This window comes from Gopherus flavomarginatus, chromosome 9 (genome assembly GCF_025201925.1).
Source record: "Gopherus flavomarginatus isolate rGopFla2 chromosome 9, rGopFla2.mat.asm, whole genome shotgun sequence".
Classification (NCBI taxonomy): domain Eukaryota; kingdom Metazoa; phylum Chordata; order Testudines; family Testudinidae; genus Gopherus; species Gopherus flavomarginatus.
The window spans coordinates 32,602,577-32,620,199 of NC_066625.1; the positions used below are offsets into that span (position 1 = coordinate 32,602,577).

Genomic DNA, 17,623 nt, shown 5'->3' on the forward strand with positions numbered 1-17,623 from the left:
ATTAATGTGAAGTGTTGTTATTGGTCCAGCAACCCTCTTCTGCCAGTCTCCTGCTCCTGTTTTTGCCTCTTCTCTTCTTAAAAGTTTTTATTCTCTTTTCTGTTTTCTGCCTCCTTAAACCTTCTCCTCCACTCAGAAACCTGCTTGAGCTCCAGCTCCTGCAGGTAGTGCTCTCCCAGCTGCAGCCATGGGATGAAATGATGCCTCTAGGTCACTGCAGGAGTGGTATCTCAAGCTGAGCTGCTGTTTCTGGTGGCATAGGGAGAATGGGAGCTGAAGGAAAGAGAGACTAACTTCTCTCTGCCCACTACTCTTCCCCAAGTAGTGGTGTCAGAGAATTATTCCTGTGTTACTTCCGCACCATGCCTACCCAGCCATTTCAGAGTGTGTCATGATGAAACTGCAGAATTTTGCTGACTTGCTTTTCCCGAGGACATCTTCTGTGCAGGAACAGCAGGATAACTGTGATCCTTCCCCTACAGAGGAATTGTGTGAGCCTGTATGGAGAGTGTGGGGTTCCTACAACAAATTTGGCCCTTACCAGTTGCAAGGAATGGACAAAATTGAGCACTTTAACTATAAAAATAACTTAAGGGCTTTGTTTCTCTCTTGCAGACTAGTATGTGGCAAATATTGCATTATCAGTAGGGTTAATCTGGGAGATTTTTTTTCTTTTCCTTCTCATTGGCCCATTTTACATGATCAGCTGATGTGAAAGAGGAATTGATTAGTCAAATTGTCTTTTATAAGACATACTATCTGTAGTAGTCCTTAAATGCATTATAAACTACTGCGCTGTATTTAAATGTATTGCTGGAAAAATCTAGTGAGGGCCAAGAGAGGACCTGGCAAACAGTCCACTAGAAGGTGGTGGTACATTTTAATTGGGTTACCCAAAAAAGCATCCATCTCTTTGCCCGTGGGGAAGGCCTGACCTATCCATCATTCTCACCCCACTGTAAGAAGTTATATCTGCCTCCATAGTGCCAACTGTCATATCAAACTTGACAGGAGGATTATACTTCATGGTGTTTCTTTACTATTCAAAACTGACTATTATTCAGGGGGCAAAAATGGAAAACGTGAGTTGTGACATTGTAACTTGCTATGCCTTGCTGTGTAGGGCAAACTTGTTCAAATTATTTCGTTGCCCTAGAAACCTGTTCTGAGACCTAATGGAATATAGAACTAAGGTTCTGCCAGCACACATTTAAACTGACAACCAGAAAGTTTACTTGCTAGGAAAAGAACAAGATGGCTTGCCATCTCAAGATAGGGCTTAGAGTGAGAGTACTCATACCTGTGGATTGCCAGACTGCCCCAGATCCTGGAGAGGACTCACAGGACACTCTCTACATAAAACAGCTTACTGAGAACTGAAAAACTTTGGATACTCTATACTAGCCTTAAAAATTCTGCACAGCCTACTTGCTTGAGAAGGGCTGTTTTTTGACAGATGAGGGAAATATTAGTTTTTCATTATAATAGTAACAGATAAATAGATCTTTATCAAGAATTCTTAAAACTACAATACCCACCTGGGGAAGTGAGGAAACAGATTGACAGAGCAAGATGGTTACCCAGAAGTCACCTACTACAGGACAAGTATCAGAGGGGTAGCCCTGTTAGTCTGTATCCACAAAAACAACAAGGAGTCTGGTGGAACCTCGTGGGTAAAAAACCCACTTATTCAGATGCATTTACAGGCCCAACAAGGAAAATAACAGATCACCACTGGCTATCACGTACATCCCCCAGCTAAAACCTCTCCAGCACATCATCAACGATCTACAACCTATGCCGAAAAATGATCCCTCGCTCTCACAGACTTTGGGAGACAGGCCAGTCCTTGCTTACAGACGGCCCCTCAACCTGAAGCAAATGCTCACCAGCAACTACACACAACACCACTGAAACACTAACCCAGGAACCAATCCCTATAACAAACCCTGTTGCCTACTCTTTCCCCATATCTACTCTAGCAACACCATCAGAGGACCCAACCACATCAGTCACACTATCAGGGGCTCATTCACCTGCACATCTGTTAATGTGATATATGCCATCATGTGCCTGCAGTGCCCCTCTGCCATGTACATTGGCCAAACTGGACTGTCTCTACGTAAAAGAATAAATGGACGCACATCAGACATCAGGAATGGTAACGTACAAAAGTCAGTAGGAGAACACTTCAATCTCCCTGGATGTTCAATAACAGATTTAAAAGTAGCCATCCTTCAACAAAAAAACTTCAAGAACAGACTTCAAAGAGAAACTGCAGAGCTACAGTTCATTTGCAAACCTAACACCATTACTTTGGACTTGAATAGGGACTGGGAGTGGCTGGCTCATTACAAAAACAATTTCCCCCTCTTGGTATTGACACCTCCTCGTCAATTATTGCGAGTGGACCAAATCCACCCTGACTGAATTGACCTTGTCAACACGGTTCTCCACTTGTAAGGTAACTCCCTTCCCTTCATGTGCCAGTATATTTATGCCTGCATCTGTAATTTTAACTCCATGCATCTCAAGAAGTGGGGTTTTCACTCATGAAAACTTATGCCCAAATAAATCTGTTAGTCTTTAAGGTGCCACCGGACTCCTCATTGTTTTTGTAGATAAGTAGATCTTGTGTCTTGGCTGGTAAGTTTGCATGGCAGTTTGTTACTAATTCCAGAATAGTCCTAGAATTCATGCAGCGCCATCGCTCTGTTTTAGTTGCCTGTAAATAGAATGGTCTTTTTTAAACAATACATTACCACTTGAAATGGAAGCTTTCTAGTTCTGAGATGTATAAACAATCTGAGATGCCGTGTTTAGATGTATGCGATAGACCAGTGCACAGTTTATCTGCCAAATACCGTTGCTTTCAGCATATATGTCAGCAGTAAAAGAGAAAATACAGGTTATACTAGTTATACCCTACTCTGTAGAAAACTCAAGAGAGTTTAGTAAACTGGGGTGCTGAAACAAAACATATGACATAGGAGAAGAAAACTATGAAATCTCTCTCGATACAGTACTTTGTGGTTTTTGGTGCTATTTTGTGTGTAGAATCAGGCACACAAGCATATAGTCACAGATTTTGAGGGGGACCACCTCCGTGGGAGGAAATGGGGGGCACACACAACCCCTGGCAGGGGCAAGATTAGGCGGAGTTGCAGGGAATACCTGCAATAGAGGGGAATGGAAGGGTGGCCTACAGGAAACTGGAGGGATGGTGATGCAAGGAGCCCCTGGAGCATATCGTGGGCTCGACCGACACAAGCTATGCATGTGCGTCCTCTGTAGGTGCAGTTCAGATTTTCCAGTTTTGGCTACACCAGTGATAATCAGACCTCAGTGGTTCAGGAGCCAAATTATCAACTAATATTACTCAAAAGAGCCATGGTAATATGAATTCATTGTTTCATTTACTATAGTGCTATTCATATTTAAACAGCGTGACAGGAAATACTGAGTTTATATATGTTTCATATTCATTCGCACAGCAAAGAAGTTAATAACAGTGCAAGTTGGTAACAATTGGCTAATAACATAGTAAAAGCATCCTGATTGGTTAATAACTTTGGCTGTTAATTAAATGACACAGGGATTTAATATCATGTGCTGCAAGGAGCCACAGCAGATACATTAAAGAGATACTCGCAGCTCATGAGCTGCAGTCTGGCTCACTGGGCTACACTTTGGAAAATAGGGGCACTTGTTTGGGTCCCTAAATGTGGATGTAGGAGCCTATGGTTAATGACAAATGCTCTGTGAAGCCCAGTCTTGGGCAGAAGCCTGGTCTGTTACATCTACACCTGACAGACTTCAGTATGGCCTTGGCTACACTGGCGCTTTACAGCGCTGCAACTTTCTCGCTCCGGGGTGTGAAAAAAACACCCCCCTGAGCGCAGCAAGTTACAGTGCTGCAAAGCGCCAGTGTAAACAGTGCCCCAGCGCTGGAAGCACGGCTCCCAGCGCTACAAGCTAATCCCCATGGGGAGGTGGAGTACGTGCAGCGCTGGGAGACACTGCGACCACACTTGCACTTCAAAGCGCTGCCGTGGTTCATGCCTAGGTCCAATGGAACTGGCCTGTGGGACTGAATGGAAAGGGGATGTACTAGACAGTCAGGGAGGTATGGATGGGAATGCTACACTTCCTCCACCCAATGTGTGGGTGACCTAGAGGTCTAGTGAGGATGCTAAAGGTTCTGTGGCACATTATTAGAGTAGGGTTGTGCCCTTGTGCGCCTCCAAAGATTTCAGTGTAGTCTGGCTGCTGCCATCTACCCTGGGAATGGCTGCCCATCAGTAGTGTTCTCTGTAGAAGGGACGCAGTCTAAGGTCTTGTCTACACTGGCACTTTACAGTGTTGCAACTTTCTTGCTTGGGGGGAGTGAAAAAACACCCCCCCAAGAGCTGCAAGTTTCAGCGCTGTAAAGTGCCAGTGTAGACAGTGCACCAGCACTGGTAGCTATTCCCCTCATGGAGGTGTTTTTTAGAGCTGTGCTGCAACTACACAAGCCAAGGCAGCGCGTTAACATTGCCAGTGAAGATGTGCCCTTGGAAGTTCCTGTTGTTGAAGGACTTTGCGATGAAAGAGGCAATATACAGTATTGCATTAAATATGACTTTTCTTTCCTTTACCTGCTGTGCCGCACGGTTACAGGCAAGCTCTTGTGATAAGTAACCCTACATCCAGTCTAGCCTATAGCTCTACAGTGAAGTGTTGTAGTATTGTCTGATTATACCATCAGAATGTCTGTGCCTGTTCCTTGTTTCTACTTATTAACCTATGTTCTTTGCAGCTCACCTTTCATTGCTGTCTCTGCCACCATTACTGCATGATCCTTTATTGTATTTAATCTGAAGAAAACCTATAAAATAGCTGCAGTTTCTTGCTGGTTCAGATGTAGGAGTAGCAGAAATTAAGATTGTCATCTGAATTGTATGTGTTTTATTTTTTCCAGGCATGGGCCGTGGAGAGAGCCAGTTAACCCTTACTATGTCAACACAGGGTATGCTCTGGCCCCAGCCACCAGTGCCAATGACAGTGAGCAGCAGAGCATGTCTAGTGATGCAGACACCATGTCGCTGACAGACAGCAGTGTGTAAGTAATTTACCTGGGCAGGGAAATGAGCTTGACATGGAGTAAAGGGGACATTGTGTATCTATTTCCTGGCCACTAGAATTGACTGCAGATTTAATTTCTCAGATTCCAGGCTGTGGCTTTGGCTTTGGCTTTGTAAAAAGGTCAGTGCCCCAGATGTTGGGATGAATCATTCTGGGGAGGACTATCTAACTGTTAAGTAGCTGACACAGGATATACCAGACATGTGAAGTCTAGCTCCAATGCCATCCTGTTACGGTTTCCTTTTTAGATGTATTCCTTTGTTGTTACTTGTGGAGACATGAACTATTCTGGTCTGATGGACTGGGAATGTTTGTAATCTAAATCAAATAATGACCAGCAGGTGTTTCTGGTTTTAACAGCCAGTGACTGCAGGTGGGTTTGCAAAGTGAAAAACAGAGATTAGCTTCTAGTAAGCTGCTCCCCTCATGGACTGAATCAAACAGGCTTCCAGCTACACTGTTTGCCACTTGTTTTATCTTGTGATGGTTCCCAGGTTTATCAAAAACACAGTCCTTTTAGACATCTGACTACCGAGCTGACGACACCAGAATGTCACCCAGTGATCACTTTGTTGGAGTACAATTCAGGGAACTTCTTGGGCTTTTTGCCTGAAGCTTGGAGGGAATTCATTTAGCTGTTATCATACCTTCCATGTTTAATTACGCTCATTTCCATTTTGACTCATGAGAGGAGGAAGGATCATACAAAAGCAGTTAGGGTACTAGCTTGGGACATGGGAAATCTAGGGTCCAGTCCCTGTTCCACCACAGACCTCCTGGGCAAGCCGCTTAGCTGCTTTATGCCTCAGTTTCCCCATCTGTAAAATAGGGGTGATAGCTCTACCCTCCCTCACAGGAGGGTTGGGAGGATAGAAACATTAAAGATTGTGAAGTGCTCATGTAGATGCATAGCTGGTACTTACTCCACAGCCAGGCCATTTGATTGATACTGGGTCATATTTATTCATGTGTTCTCATTCCAGTCACCAAACTGTGAGTAGAAAATGACATTGTGTTACATTTTTCAGAGTCACAGCCGTGTTAGTCTGTATCCGCAAAAAGAACAGGAGTACTTGCGGCACCTTAGAGACCAACAAATTTATTTTAGCATAAGCTTTCGTGGGCTACAGCCTACTTCATCGAATGCATAGAATGGAACATATAGTGAGGAGATATATATACATACAGAGAACATGAAAAGGTGGGAGTTCCCCTACCAACTCTAAGAGGCTAATTAGTTAAGATGAGCTATTGTTAGCAGGAGAAAAAAAAACTTTTATAGTGATGATCAAGATAGCCTATGTAAGACAGTTTGACAAGAAGGTGTAAGGATACTTCTAGGTCACCGCAGAACTGCATCATGTTTGTGCGTCTGGAGGGGCAAAAGGAGAGGCCCGGAGATAGGCCTTTTCATGTTCTCTGTATGTATATATATCTCCTCACTATATGATCCGTTCTATGCATCCGGTGAAGTGGGCTGTAGCCCACAAAAGCTTATGCTCAAATACATTTGTTAGTCTCTAAGGTACCACAAGTACTCCTGTTCTTATTGTGTTACATGCCCTCCCCATCATGTCCTGAATGTCATATCTGCTAAATATGCAGACAGTCATTTTTGACACAATGTGAAAATTATGAAAACAACGAGGAATCCGGTTGCACCTTAAAGACTAACAGATTTATTTGGGCATAAGCTTTTGTGGGTAAAAAGCCCACGTCAGATGCATGGAGTGAAAATTATGAATAGTCAAGTTCTAGGTTTGCTCCTTCCATTTATTTTTAATAAGTAAAAGGGATATATCACTTTGGAAAATAATTGAATTAAGCTACCACAAGTACTCCATAAGAGACTGGCGAAGGAATACTCAGAAAAACTAACCAATTAATGGGTGTTACTTAAAACAGTGTGCACATCCAAGGGTTCTTCAGATGATACTATAGAACTGTTAACAATTGTTCTTCTATGAGTATCTGTCAGTGTGACAGTTCACTGGTGACAATTTTAGCTTGTCATCCGCCAGTGCAGTCATGCTTGGTCTTCTCATGCCTGACAGTATCCAAGTTTCTCAAAAGCCCACGATATATTTACCCGGTAGCAAGAGAACTGATGCTCACTTGGGACCTTAAATTTGTTCTTGTAAACCTCATGGCATTTCCCTTTGAGTCACTTTTAGACTGCTCCTTGTATGTTCTTGCTTTCTGAACTGTCATCAGCTAGGAGAGTCAGTAAGCTCCAAGTACTTATGGTTGAACTTCCCTACATCGCATTCCACACAGGCAAAGTGGCACTGAGACCTCATCCTAAAGTCATCCCCAAGGTGGTCCTGAAGTTCACTTGGCTTCCTGTTTTCTTGCCAAAACCCCATTCTGCAGCAGGAGAAAAGAAACTTCACATGCTGGATATTTCAAGAGCCGTACTTTATTATACTGATAAAACTAAGCTTTTCAGACTTTTGTCAACAAGGCCTTAGAGAAAAGCATGTTAACAAGGGCTAAAAGTCTGTGGAAAATTGCAAATAAATCCTCTACTTTCAGATATACTTTTTAAATTGAGTGAAGTAAGGTAAGAGAGTAAGGAAGAGGGGGGATTAGAGATGAGTAGGTTTGTTTGGTGCACTAGAAGAGGAATGTAATACAAAGGAATACTAAAGTCCCTAACCCCCAATAAGGAAAACCTCTACCTTTCTTCTCTCCTAATAAGGAAAGTAAAAAAAATCTTGTTCTAATAAAATGTGTGAAGTCTCCAACAGGAAACAATGGCTTTAAAAGCTGTGATTTGGCATGCTGTGCAAAGGGAGGAGAGGGTAGAGCAGCCAGAATACTGGTGTAAGTTTTTGAAGTATCTTTTTCCATAAATGGCTTCTGGGATTCTATCAATGGGAAAATGTCTCCTGAATTGCTAGAGAGAAAAAAACTGAATAAACATGATGACTGAGAATATGTAGATAAAGCTACAGACCATGCAGGGCCGGCGCTTCCATTTAGGCGACCGCCTGCACCAGGATTTGGGAGGGCGGCATTTTGTGGCCCTCAGCGGCAATTCGGCGGCGGGGGGTCCTTCCACACTCCGGGTCTTCGGCGACAATTCTGCAGTGGATCCTTCACTTGCTCCGGGACCTGCCGCTGAAGTGCCCCAAAGACCGGGAGTGCAGAAGGATCCCCCCGCAGCAGAATTGCCACCAACAACCAGGAGCGCGGAATGACCCCCGCCTAGGGCGCCAAAAACCCTGGCGCCACTCCTGAGTGTAGGTTACAAAAGAGAACTGATTGTACAGTAACAGACCGGGGGAAGGAACATTGGGCATGTGCAAGCTGTCATTCTTATCCATCATTCAAATGAAATAGAGGGACCCTGAAAGGTGTCAGTTGCAACCGTCTTCTTACCAAATGCCTGCCACTGTTCAGAGGATGGATGGAAGGTGGTGAATTGGAGGATTGAGACCTTAATGTCTTAAGCAACCTGCTTTGGTGGGTGGAATGTCAGACAGATATCAGTATGGCCAAGTCAGCTCAAGGAGAGTAAGCGTTCAACTTTACATTAATTCCAGATGATTAAGACCGAGTAAAAGCTGAGCAGCAAGGTAACTGGGTCCTAGTTTTGAATGTAATCTTTACTACACAAAACAGAGAGGAGAAATGCACGAATAAAGAAAATTTCAGGCTGGGAAACATGAGTATTTCTTCACTAGTATCGGCTCAGTAGACAAATCTGCATTAGGGACTGGGAGCAAATAGATGTGCATTCTTACAGGACTGACTGCTTGAGCAGTCCAATCATAACTGTGGGATCTCATGACAGTGACTGAAAGGAAACCTGTATCTAAGCAAGTGTCTCCACATGCATGTGTCTGATGCATGGACTGCTTGAAGGGTCAATTTCCGACAAGAAGAATAAGTTAGCCTTCCAGTCCATTGTGGGGAGGACTATACCTTGTGTCCCTGAGTAATATGTATAGATTTTAAGTCCAGACATTATGATCATTCTGTCTGACTTCGTGCATCCCACAGCCCAGAGAATTGCTCCCAGCAGTCCCTGCATCAAGCCTGTCATTCACGGTAGAACTAGAGCAGATTTTTTAGAAGAAGACATCCCATATTGATTTAAAGCCTCCAGGTGAAGGAGAATCCACCATGTTCATAGGTAAAACTTGCAGGGCTCATTCCAATCCCTCATTTTCCTCACTTGTAAAACCCCTGAAAGAGATTGTTCGAAACCACAGACTTCTATTTTCTGAATGGTTAAAGTGAACTTGCAGATGACATTAAATTGGGAGGAGTGGTAGATATGCTGGAGAGTAGGGAATAGGATACAGAGGGACCTAGACAAATTTGGAGGATTGGACCAAAAGAAATCTGATGAGGTTCAACAAGGACAAGTGTAGAGTTCTGCACTTAAGATGGAAGAATCCCAAGCACTGCTACAGCCTGGGGACTGACTGTCTAAGCAGCAGTTCTGCAGAAAAGGACCTGGGGATTACAGTGGATGAGAAGTTGGATATGAGTCAATAGTGTGCCCTTGTTGCCAAGAAGGCTAAATGACATATTGGCTGCATTAGTAGGAGCATTGCCAGCAGATCAAGGGAAGTGATTATTCCCCTCTATTTGGCATTGGTGAGGCCACATCTGGAGTATTGCGTCCAGTTTTGAGCCCCCCACTACAGAAAGGACATGGACAAATTGGAGAGAGTCCAGTGGAGGACATAAAAAATGATTAGGGGACTGGGGCACATGGCTTATGAGGAAAGGTTGAGGGAACTAGATTTATTTAGTCCGCAGAAGAGAAGAATGAGGGGGGATTTGATAGCAGCCTTCAACTACCTGAAGGAGGGTTTCAAAGAGGATGGAGCTAGGCTGTTCTCAGTGGTGGCAGATGACAGAACAAGAAGCAGTGGTCTCAAGTTGCAAGGGAGGAGGTCTAGGTAGGATATTAGGAAAAACTTTTTCACTAGGCGGGTGGTGAAGCACTGGAATGGGTTACCTAGGGAGGTGGTAGAATCTCCATCATTAGAAGTTTTTAAGGCCCAGCTTGACAAAGTCCTGGCTTTGAGCAGGGGGTTGGACTAGATGACCTCCTAAGGTCTCTTGCAACCCTAATTTGATTTGCACTATCTGCAAAGAGCAGGTGCCCTATTGCTCCATCGTGCTCAGTAGAGAAGAGTGAGGGAAGAATTCTTGGCAGTATTCTCACCTCCTTATTGCTTCAGTTTACTCTCCAGTAGTGTAGCAGTCCTACCGACTCTCACTGGTTTCCTACTTTCAGGATGCTTGTTTTAAAGCATGTATGTTTTATATCCTTGACTATTTGCTCTTGAAGTTTTCTATTAGCCTTTCTAATTTCTATTATAGCTGACAAAATGTGTTTCATCTGCTGGATGGATTTTTTTTGTTTATATTTGAGTAATCTCTTCCCATTTAACCATCTTGTGTTCTCTTAACTTCCCATTCCCCCTTTCTTTCAGTTTGTGCATCCCTTCTGTGACTCTGGTATGACATGCTAATGCTGAGTTTCAGGAATTTAATTGCTATCAAGACTTGGTCCTTGCTACATTCCATGTTAGTAACTGGTATAATTTCTCTGGCTCTTTTTAAATAAATTGACGTGACTACATGGATTTAAAATATTTTCATTCAATTAGTGTTCTTCAAATTGGACCGTATGCATTATTATCCCAAACAGTGTGAATTACAGAGACAAAATTTTGATCTTTGGCTTACAAAATACTCAATATAGATTTAACATTTGTTTTTCATTATGTAGTTTCAAAGTCTTACTGGCTATGGCTACCTTTTATATGGAATTCCTGAAGCTATATACCTTCTGAGTTTCAAAGGAGTTTCTGCTGAATTGCTAAAGACAGCCAAAAATGAAACTCAATCAAAAGCAGCCTCTGAAAAAGGTGCTTCTGCTACTTGACTTCCATGTATGGGTACTTTGAATTCTGGCCTACCCTAAACAAAAATCTGCAGTCTTTTTGCTTCTTTTAGGGAGTTCCTTTTCACGTGGCTGTAAATGCATTGCTCCCAAATAGATGCAGCACTGCTGTTGGCTTTTTAGCTCACTTTGTCATATGAATTCCTACGTCCTTCTAGGCAAAACAGCTTCAGACCTTTCTACTCAAAATTGCTTTTATAAGCTGACCAGTAGCTGTGTTGTTTTAGTTGTTTGATGTGGCGAGTAGGTGCAGAGGAGGCATCATGTAGAGATAATAGCTAACAATAGACCTGGTGATAGGCAGAAGCCGTTGAAGTTAAGATTCTCCCCCATTGCTTCTCTTGGCTTGCCCCTTAAACTACTCTGACTTGCCTCAAAGCAGCATTTTGATATGGCCAGTATTGATCTGTGAGATGGGCAAGCTCCTAACCTGGTTATTATGATAGCCTTGGTTTGGGCCTGTTTAATAGAGACTTCACATTAAGAGTTTCACATCTTCTCTGAGAGTCCTTTTGCCTCTTCATAGAATCATAAACCACAACAGGGGAGCTCACCTGTTGGACCTTTCCTCTTATCCTGCTTGCTTTGCTTAACAGCCTTTTGGTGAGGGACCTTGTCAAAGGCTTTCTGAATTCCAGATGCACTATATCCACTGGGTCACACTTGTCCACATGCTTGTAGACTGCCTCAAAGAATTCTAACAGATTGGTGAGGCATGATTTCCCTTTATAGAAGCTGTTGACTTTTCCTCAACATGTAGTGTTCATCTATGTGTCTAATGATTCTTTTCTTTACTCTTGTTGCAACCAATTTGCCCAATAGTGAAACTAGACTTACGGGCCTGTCACTGAGACCCTTTTAAAAAAATTGATGTTAGCTGCCTACCTGTCATCTGGTACAGAGGCTGATTTAAGCAGTAGGTCACATAACAGTTAGCAGTTCTGCAGTTTCATGTTTGAGTTCCTCCAGAACTCTTGGGTGAATCCTGTCAAGATCTAGCAACTTACTACTGTTTAATGTATCGATTTGTTCGAAAACCTCTAATTACCTCAATCTAGGACAGTTCCTCAGTTTTGTCACCTAAAAAGATAGTGTGAGAGAATCTCCTTCACAGCCTCTGCAGTGAAGACCGATGTAAAGAATTCATGTAGGTTTTCCACAATAGCCTTGTTCTTAGTGAAATTGTTTGTTGATTGTTCTTCTTCATATATCTGTTCTGGAAGGGAGCAGTCCCTTACTTTGTTGTTGCTTTGCCTCAAGGTTTTGATTGTATTCTCCTTATGACATCTGTATTGAGATTACATTGTACAGACTGGAGTTTAATTTACCTTGATTCCACATTAGCAAAAGAAATCTGCCACCAGTAGCCATTCCAGAAGTCAATGCCTGAATGCATTGTATCAGTGATCCCTAATGGTGGAGTGAAGCATACAGGGTATATCTTTGTACCTACGGAATACACATCCTTTTCAGGTTTCCTCAGCTGAACAGTTCGTAGCTTTTACGGTATTTGATGTGTGAAACATCTTTGGTAATGGTGCTAATTATGTCACCTACAGGGTATATAATCTAATTGGAATTTATCTTCAGTAATATAAACCTCCTCGAAGTATTCATGAAGTAATATTCTTTGGAATATTAGGAACACAATGGCAGCATGCAGCAAGCAGTAAACTTGATAATGACTGTGTCTGAACTGGGCATGAAGACACTTGCATGAGGTATAATTATCTTTGACTGTGTTAGATAACAAGCATGGTCAGATGCTGGCCCATATATATGTAAATGTTAAATAACAGTCATAATATATGTGGCATCAGAAATACGACTTCTGGGTCAAAATCATACCCTCTGCCTCGTGAGCTGAAGAAGCAGCTCCACGGGCTTGACAGAGAGGAATATGTGAGAAAGGGAAATAGATAATTGCCACAAGAGAGCTAATGGCTCAGCTACTCCAGGGTCTTGGCTCCAGCAGTGGTCACTAACAGATCAGATGCTTCATAAGAAGGTTCTAGAAAACATATAGTGGGCAAGTGTATACAATAAACTTCCCTGACTGAGCAAGGGGTTACCGTAACAGGAAATTTTATGTCAAAGTAAGTGAAGTTTTGCATAAGATTAAAGACAGAGGACCTGACTTTCAGATGTGCTGGGCACTCACAGCACCCACTGACGTCAGCTGAAATGTTGGGTTCTGAACACCTCTGTAAATCAGGCCCGGAATTGTTCATCTTAAATTTGGTAATTTATGGCTTGAAGACTAATGTAAACTTGGAGGTCTATGACATTAGCATAATTTTTTGATGTGATGTGATTTTTATTCTTATAATTTGTAGCTCAGTTTAGTTTCCTGGGTGCCACATAATATTTCCCTCGCCATTTAAATTTTCAGGGACAATAGAGTCTCATGTGATCATCTCTTAGCTTTTGCTTGCCTCCAAAGCCTTGACCTTCATCATCATAATCAGACCATATTTTCTACATTTAGGTCATCAGTTCCACTCTGGTCGAAGTTAGTAGCAACTGAAGTTGTTGCCATCTGGTGGCAGTTCGGTGAACAGAAGCTGATTTTCCTGATCCATTTCCTAGTGTGCAAGTGACTGGAAACCCATTATCACAATTAGCCCCTTTGCTGGCAACCTCAGGAGAGAGGCCATGGTGTAGACCTAGTGTTAATAGATTTATCCATGAGCCCCTCCCCTTTAGTTCAGGATCAGTGGCCTACTTTCCCTACATACTATTATTACATAACCCTGTAGCAACTATAGCAGCTGCTTACACAGAAAAGTTATATTTGGAAAAGGGTTTGCGGTGTATTTAGCTTCCTCTAATAAAATGTAGTGACAAGGAGGAACCAGTGCCATGTGACCTGCTAGCTCTTTGTGGGTCATTGCTAAGTACTGCACTAAGAGTCTCTACTCCCTTCTCATCTTGTCCTGGCATAGATCCGTAAATAAGGCCAGAAGCGGCCATTCCGATAATCTAGTCTGACCCCTTCCTATGCCTGTGTATTACAGGCCAGAGAACCCTACCCGGTAATTTGGGATAGCTCAGTGCTTTGAGCATTGGCCTGCTAAACCCAGGGTTGTGAATTCAGTCCTTGAGGGGGCCATTTGGGGATTTAGTTGAGGGTTGGTCCTGCTTTGAGCAGGGGGTTGGACTAGATGATCTCCTGAGGTCCCTTCCAACCCTCAGGACCTTGAGCTCAGATATGATTGTGCCAGGATGGCTAGCCCATGTCAGTGCTACGGCTACACTGCTATTTTTAGCACACTTCCTCTGATCAAAGCTAGTGCATATATGTCTTCCCAAGCTAGAGTTAAGCCTCCAGGTGCCGTGTTGATATGCCCTGAGTCAGTGGTTTCATTTGCAAGGTCTCTTCCTGGAAAGGGAAAAGGACAGGCATTTGTTAGATGTCAGGAGTATGGGTCTGTTTCTAACCAGAAAGAACTTGAATTTAGGCCAGCAGATATGTTGCTTATGTTGCCAGGTGGATGTTCAGGGCCACTATTGCAAAGGTGGATGAGAGATCATTCCGCTGAAATATGGAGGGGAGAGCAATGTTCTTGCCCAACCAAGGTAAAAGCTGTCACTGCACTTGAGCCATTGTTTCCTGGATGAGAGGAAGAGAAGTTGCACATGAGTAACTGAGTTTATGGCAGCAGTTTGGTCCTCCGGTCACCCTTGAAAACATGACATGCTAGATTCCATTTCCTCACCTGAGGGCGTTTAACCAAAAAGTTTGTAGGAGCAGCAATGTCTAAGAAGTTCCCACCCAGCTGCTTGCTTCTGTGAATGAGGACTGACGAGTCAAATATTCATAGTTGTGCATTGGTAGAAGTGATGGTTCAGAAAATGGCATCTTACTTGCCGATTTGCTTCCTGCCTGTCTCATGGCCAACGATCCAAATTGATCTAAAATTCTTATCCTGGAAGTTTAGCAGTTTTAATTTAAAAACCTTAAATAATTATCTCAAGTGTATAGTTAATGGATTGGGCTTGGAAGCTATCTCTGTCTGCTTGGGAGAAAAGGAAAATAACCTGGAAGTCCTGGCTACAAGCCAACAAAAGAATCTGTCGTTACCGGTTGTGACTACCTGTCCCTCTTGAAAGGAGCGGAAGCCCCAGTGTTTCCAGACTAGCAGATTAGAAATGTATCATTAAATAATTATCATTGGGGAAAAAAAGAAAAAAGATAGTCACAAACCACCTTACCACCTCTCCCTCCTAGTCGAACAGCAGTTCTTTTTGGTACCAGCAAAGATCATCCAGTCAAACATGTCAACTCAGTTTTATAAAGTTACTTAAAAGCAAAGTTGCTGCAAAAGAAAATCATGGACTACTTTTTAACTTCTCTAGCTATTGAAAATATCTCAAAGAAAGTTACCTGACAAAAGGAAAACAAAAGTATGGTGTTGGTTTTCATTGCTTTCACCGTCTGTTGAATGAGGGTTTGTTGGGATAAGCACTTAAATTTTATCTTTTGAATTTGCTTCCTGTGGTTGAGTTGGCATGGTGCATTGAATGAAGGAATGTTCGAGTTCAGAGGTGGCACTGGGGAATCTAGTTAAAGTGACATCAAAGGCCGCACAGCAGGATTGAACATATGTTTGAAGCTGGATAGATTAGAGACCATTATCAGCCTTTCGCTACTGTGCTCTGAACAAAACTCTGCTCTTTCCTCTGGGACTGGTGCTGCAGAGAATTAAAAAAAAAAAAAAAAAAAAAAAAAGGCAGCACCCTACCTGCCAACATAATGCTGCATTTACCATGAATGTTTAAGCTGCTTAGAATACACGAGTTGTACTCTGTTACAGTGTTTGGTGTTTAGCCATCAGCTCACCACTGTTACATATTTACCAGACCTTGACTTTATAACAAAAATAGATAAAACAGTTCCATACGGAAAGCATCGTCTGTAAAATTGTCAGTAGTTCTATTGTCATTTTGTCTGGAGAGAGCTACATTTTGAATGGTCATTGATAAAACTGGTTTACTTAAATTTATTTTCCATGTGAACATTCACCGTTAAAGGAAAGGATGTCCTACAATAAAAGCATCACAATAGCCTGTTGTTATAGCAACACTTCCATGTTATAACTCTCAGAAAAACACTTGGCTCTTTGGATGATGTTACTGACTTGGTGCAATACAGGTAGTGTTCTGAGATGTGTTTTTCTTATATTACATTATTTGCAACCAATAAGCAGAATCATAATTAGCCTAAGTTTCTGTCTTGTCAGTTGTCTTCATATTAAAAAGCACTTGTCATTAATCATGTCTATTTAATGGAATTTCATTTTGAGTGTTCAGGTTACTAAATAAAATTCCATTCACATGAGGTAATTGAGTCACACTAGCAAATCTACAGCAATCCTGTATGCCCACAGTAATAAGGAAAGAGAACTATCCTCTGAGGACAGTATGAATTTTAGTCACTAACATTTGAAAAAGAGAGCAACTGAATGAAGCGCCTATTGAAATAACTGTGTGGTAGCAAACATAAGTTATAATACAAGTCTGCTCTTTTATTGTTCCTTGAACAGTTTGGTAGTTGTAATTCTTTGGTTGTTCAGGCTTAGTGTACAGTAAGCAGTCTGTTCTCATTGTCAAATAGTGTGTGAAGGGAATGCAGGAATTGGTAATGTGACAGTTTTAAACAGTTTTGTTTTATGCAACATTTGGAAGCAACTATAAAGAATATATTTAGCAATTTTATTTTAACACAAAAATAAATAGAGCTGGCCTGTGTCAATGTGAATTCTTTAAACATTCTGAGTTGCATTGTGACTGGATTACTTGTGCTGCTTTTCAGAATGAAGCAGTGGCTATTTGTTGTTGGGGTTGCATAGTATAACAGTTGTAAGGAGAAGTTGTGTGTGTCTAATGAAACAGCGTCTGAGAACTAAAAACACTACCTCAGCGAGTTTCATTTGTATTTCAAAGATTTCAAATTTCTTTGTTCTTGCTGTGTCAGGATAAACTATAATAACCTGCAAAAATTAAAACTCCAACGTTCCTAAATGGGCATTTGTTCTTTTCCCCTTGATTTCTTTCTAAAGAGTCTTGGTGAAAATTAGAGTACAATTCTTTGGGGTTTTGTTTTGTTTTGTTTTTTTACAGTTGGGCAACCGCCTTGGGCCCATCTGTACTAAGCCAAAAGTGATTTACCACCGGCAGTGGTAGCAATGGTTGTTTTCACACAATGCACAGTCAACCTGTGGAAATCTTTGCCAGAGGATGATGTGAAGGCCAAGACTATAACAGGGTTCAAAAAAGCTAGATAAATCCATGGAGGATGGTGAGATTCTGTGGCCTGCGTTGTGCAGGAGGTCAGACTAGATTATCATAATGGTCCCTTCTGACCTTAAAGTCTATGAGTCTATGAGGTCCATCAGTGGCTGTTAGCCAGGATGAGCAGGGATGGTGTCCCTAGCCTTTGTTTGCCAGAAGCTGGGAATGGGCGATAGGGGATGGATAACTTAATGATTACCTGTTCTGTTCATTTCCTCTGGGGCACCTGGTGTTGGCCACTGTCGGAAGACAGGATACTGGGCTAGATGGACC

General features: G+C 42.3%; 1 protein-coding gene across 3 annotated transcripts in view; it reads left to right on the forward strand.

Moving 5' to 3' along the window:
* The window catches only part of AXIN1 (axin 1), a 166,123-nt gene that overhangs the window by 86,138 nt on the left and 62,362 nt on the right, over nucleotides 1-17,623 (forward strand). For 2 of the 3 annotated variants that reach the window (XM_050968156.1, XM_050968157.1), the window contains exon 3: nucleotides 4,961-5,101. The exons of the other annotated variant lie outside the window; for it this stretch is intronic. In XM_050968156.1, coding sequence (XP_050824113.1) covers nucleotides 4,961-5,101 — 141 coding nt within the window. The remainder of the gene's footprint in view (nucleotides 1-4,960; nucleotides 5,102-17,623) is intronic. 3 annotated transcript variants of the gene reach the window in all.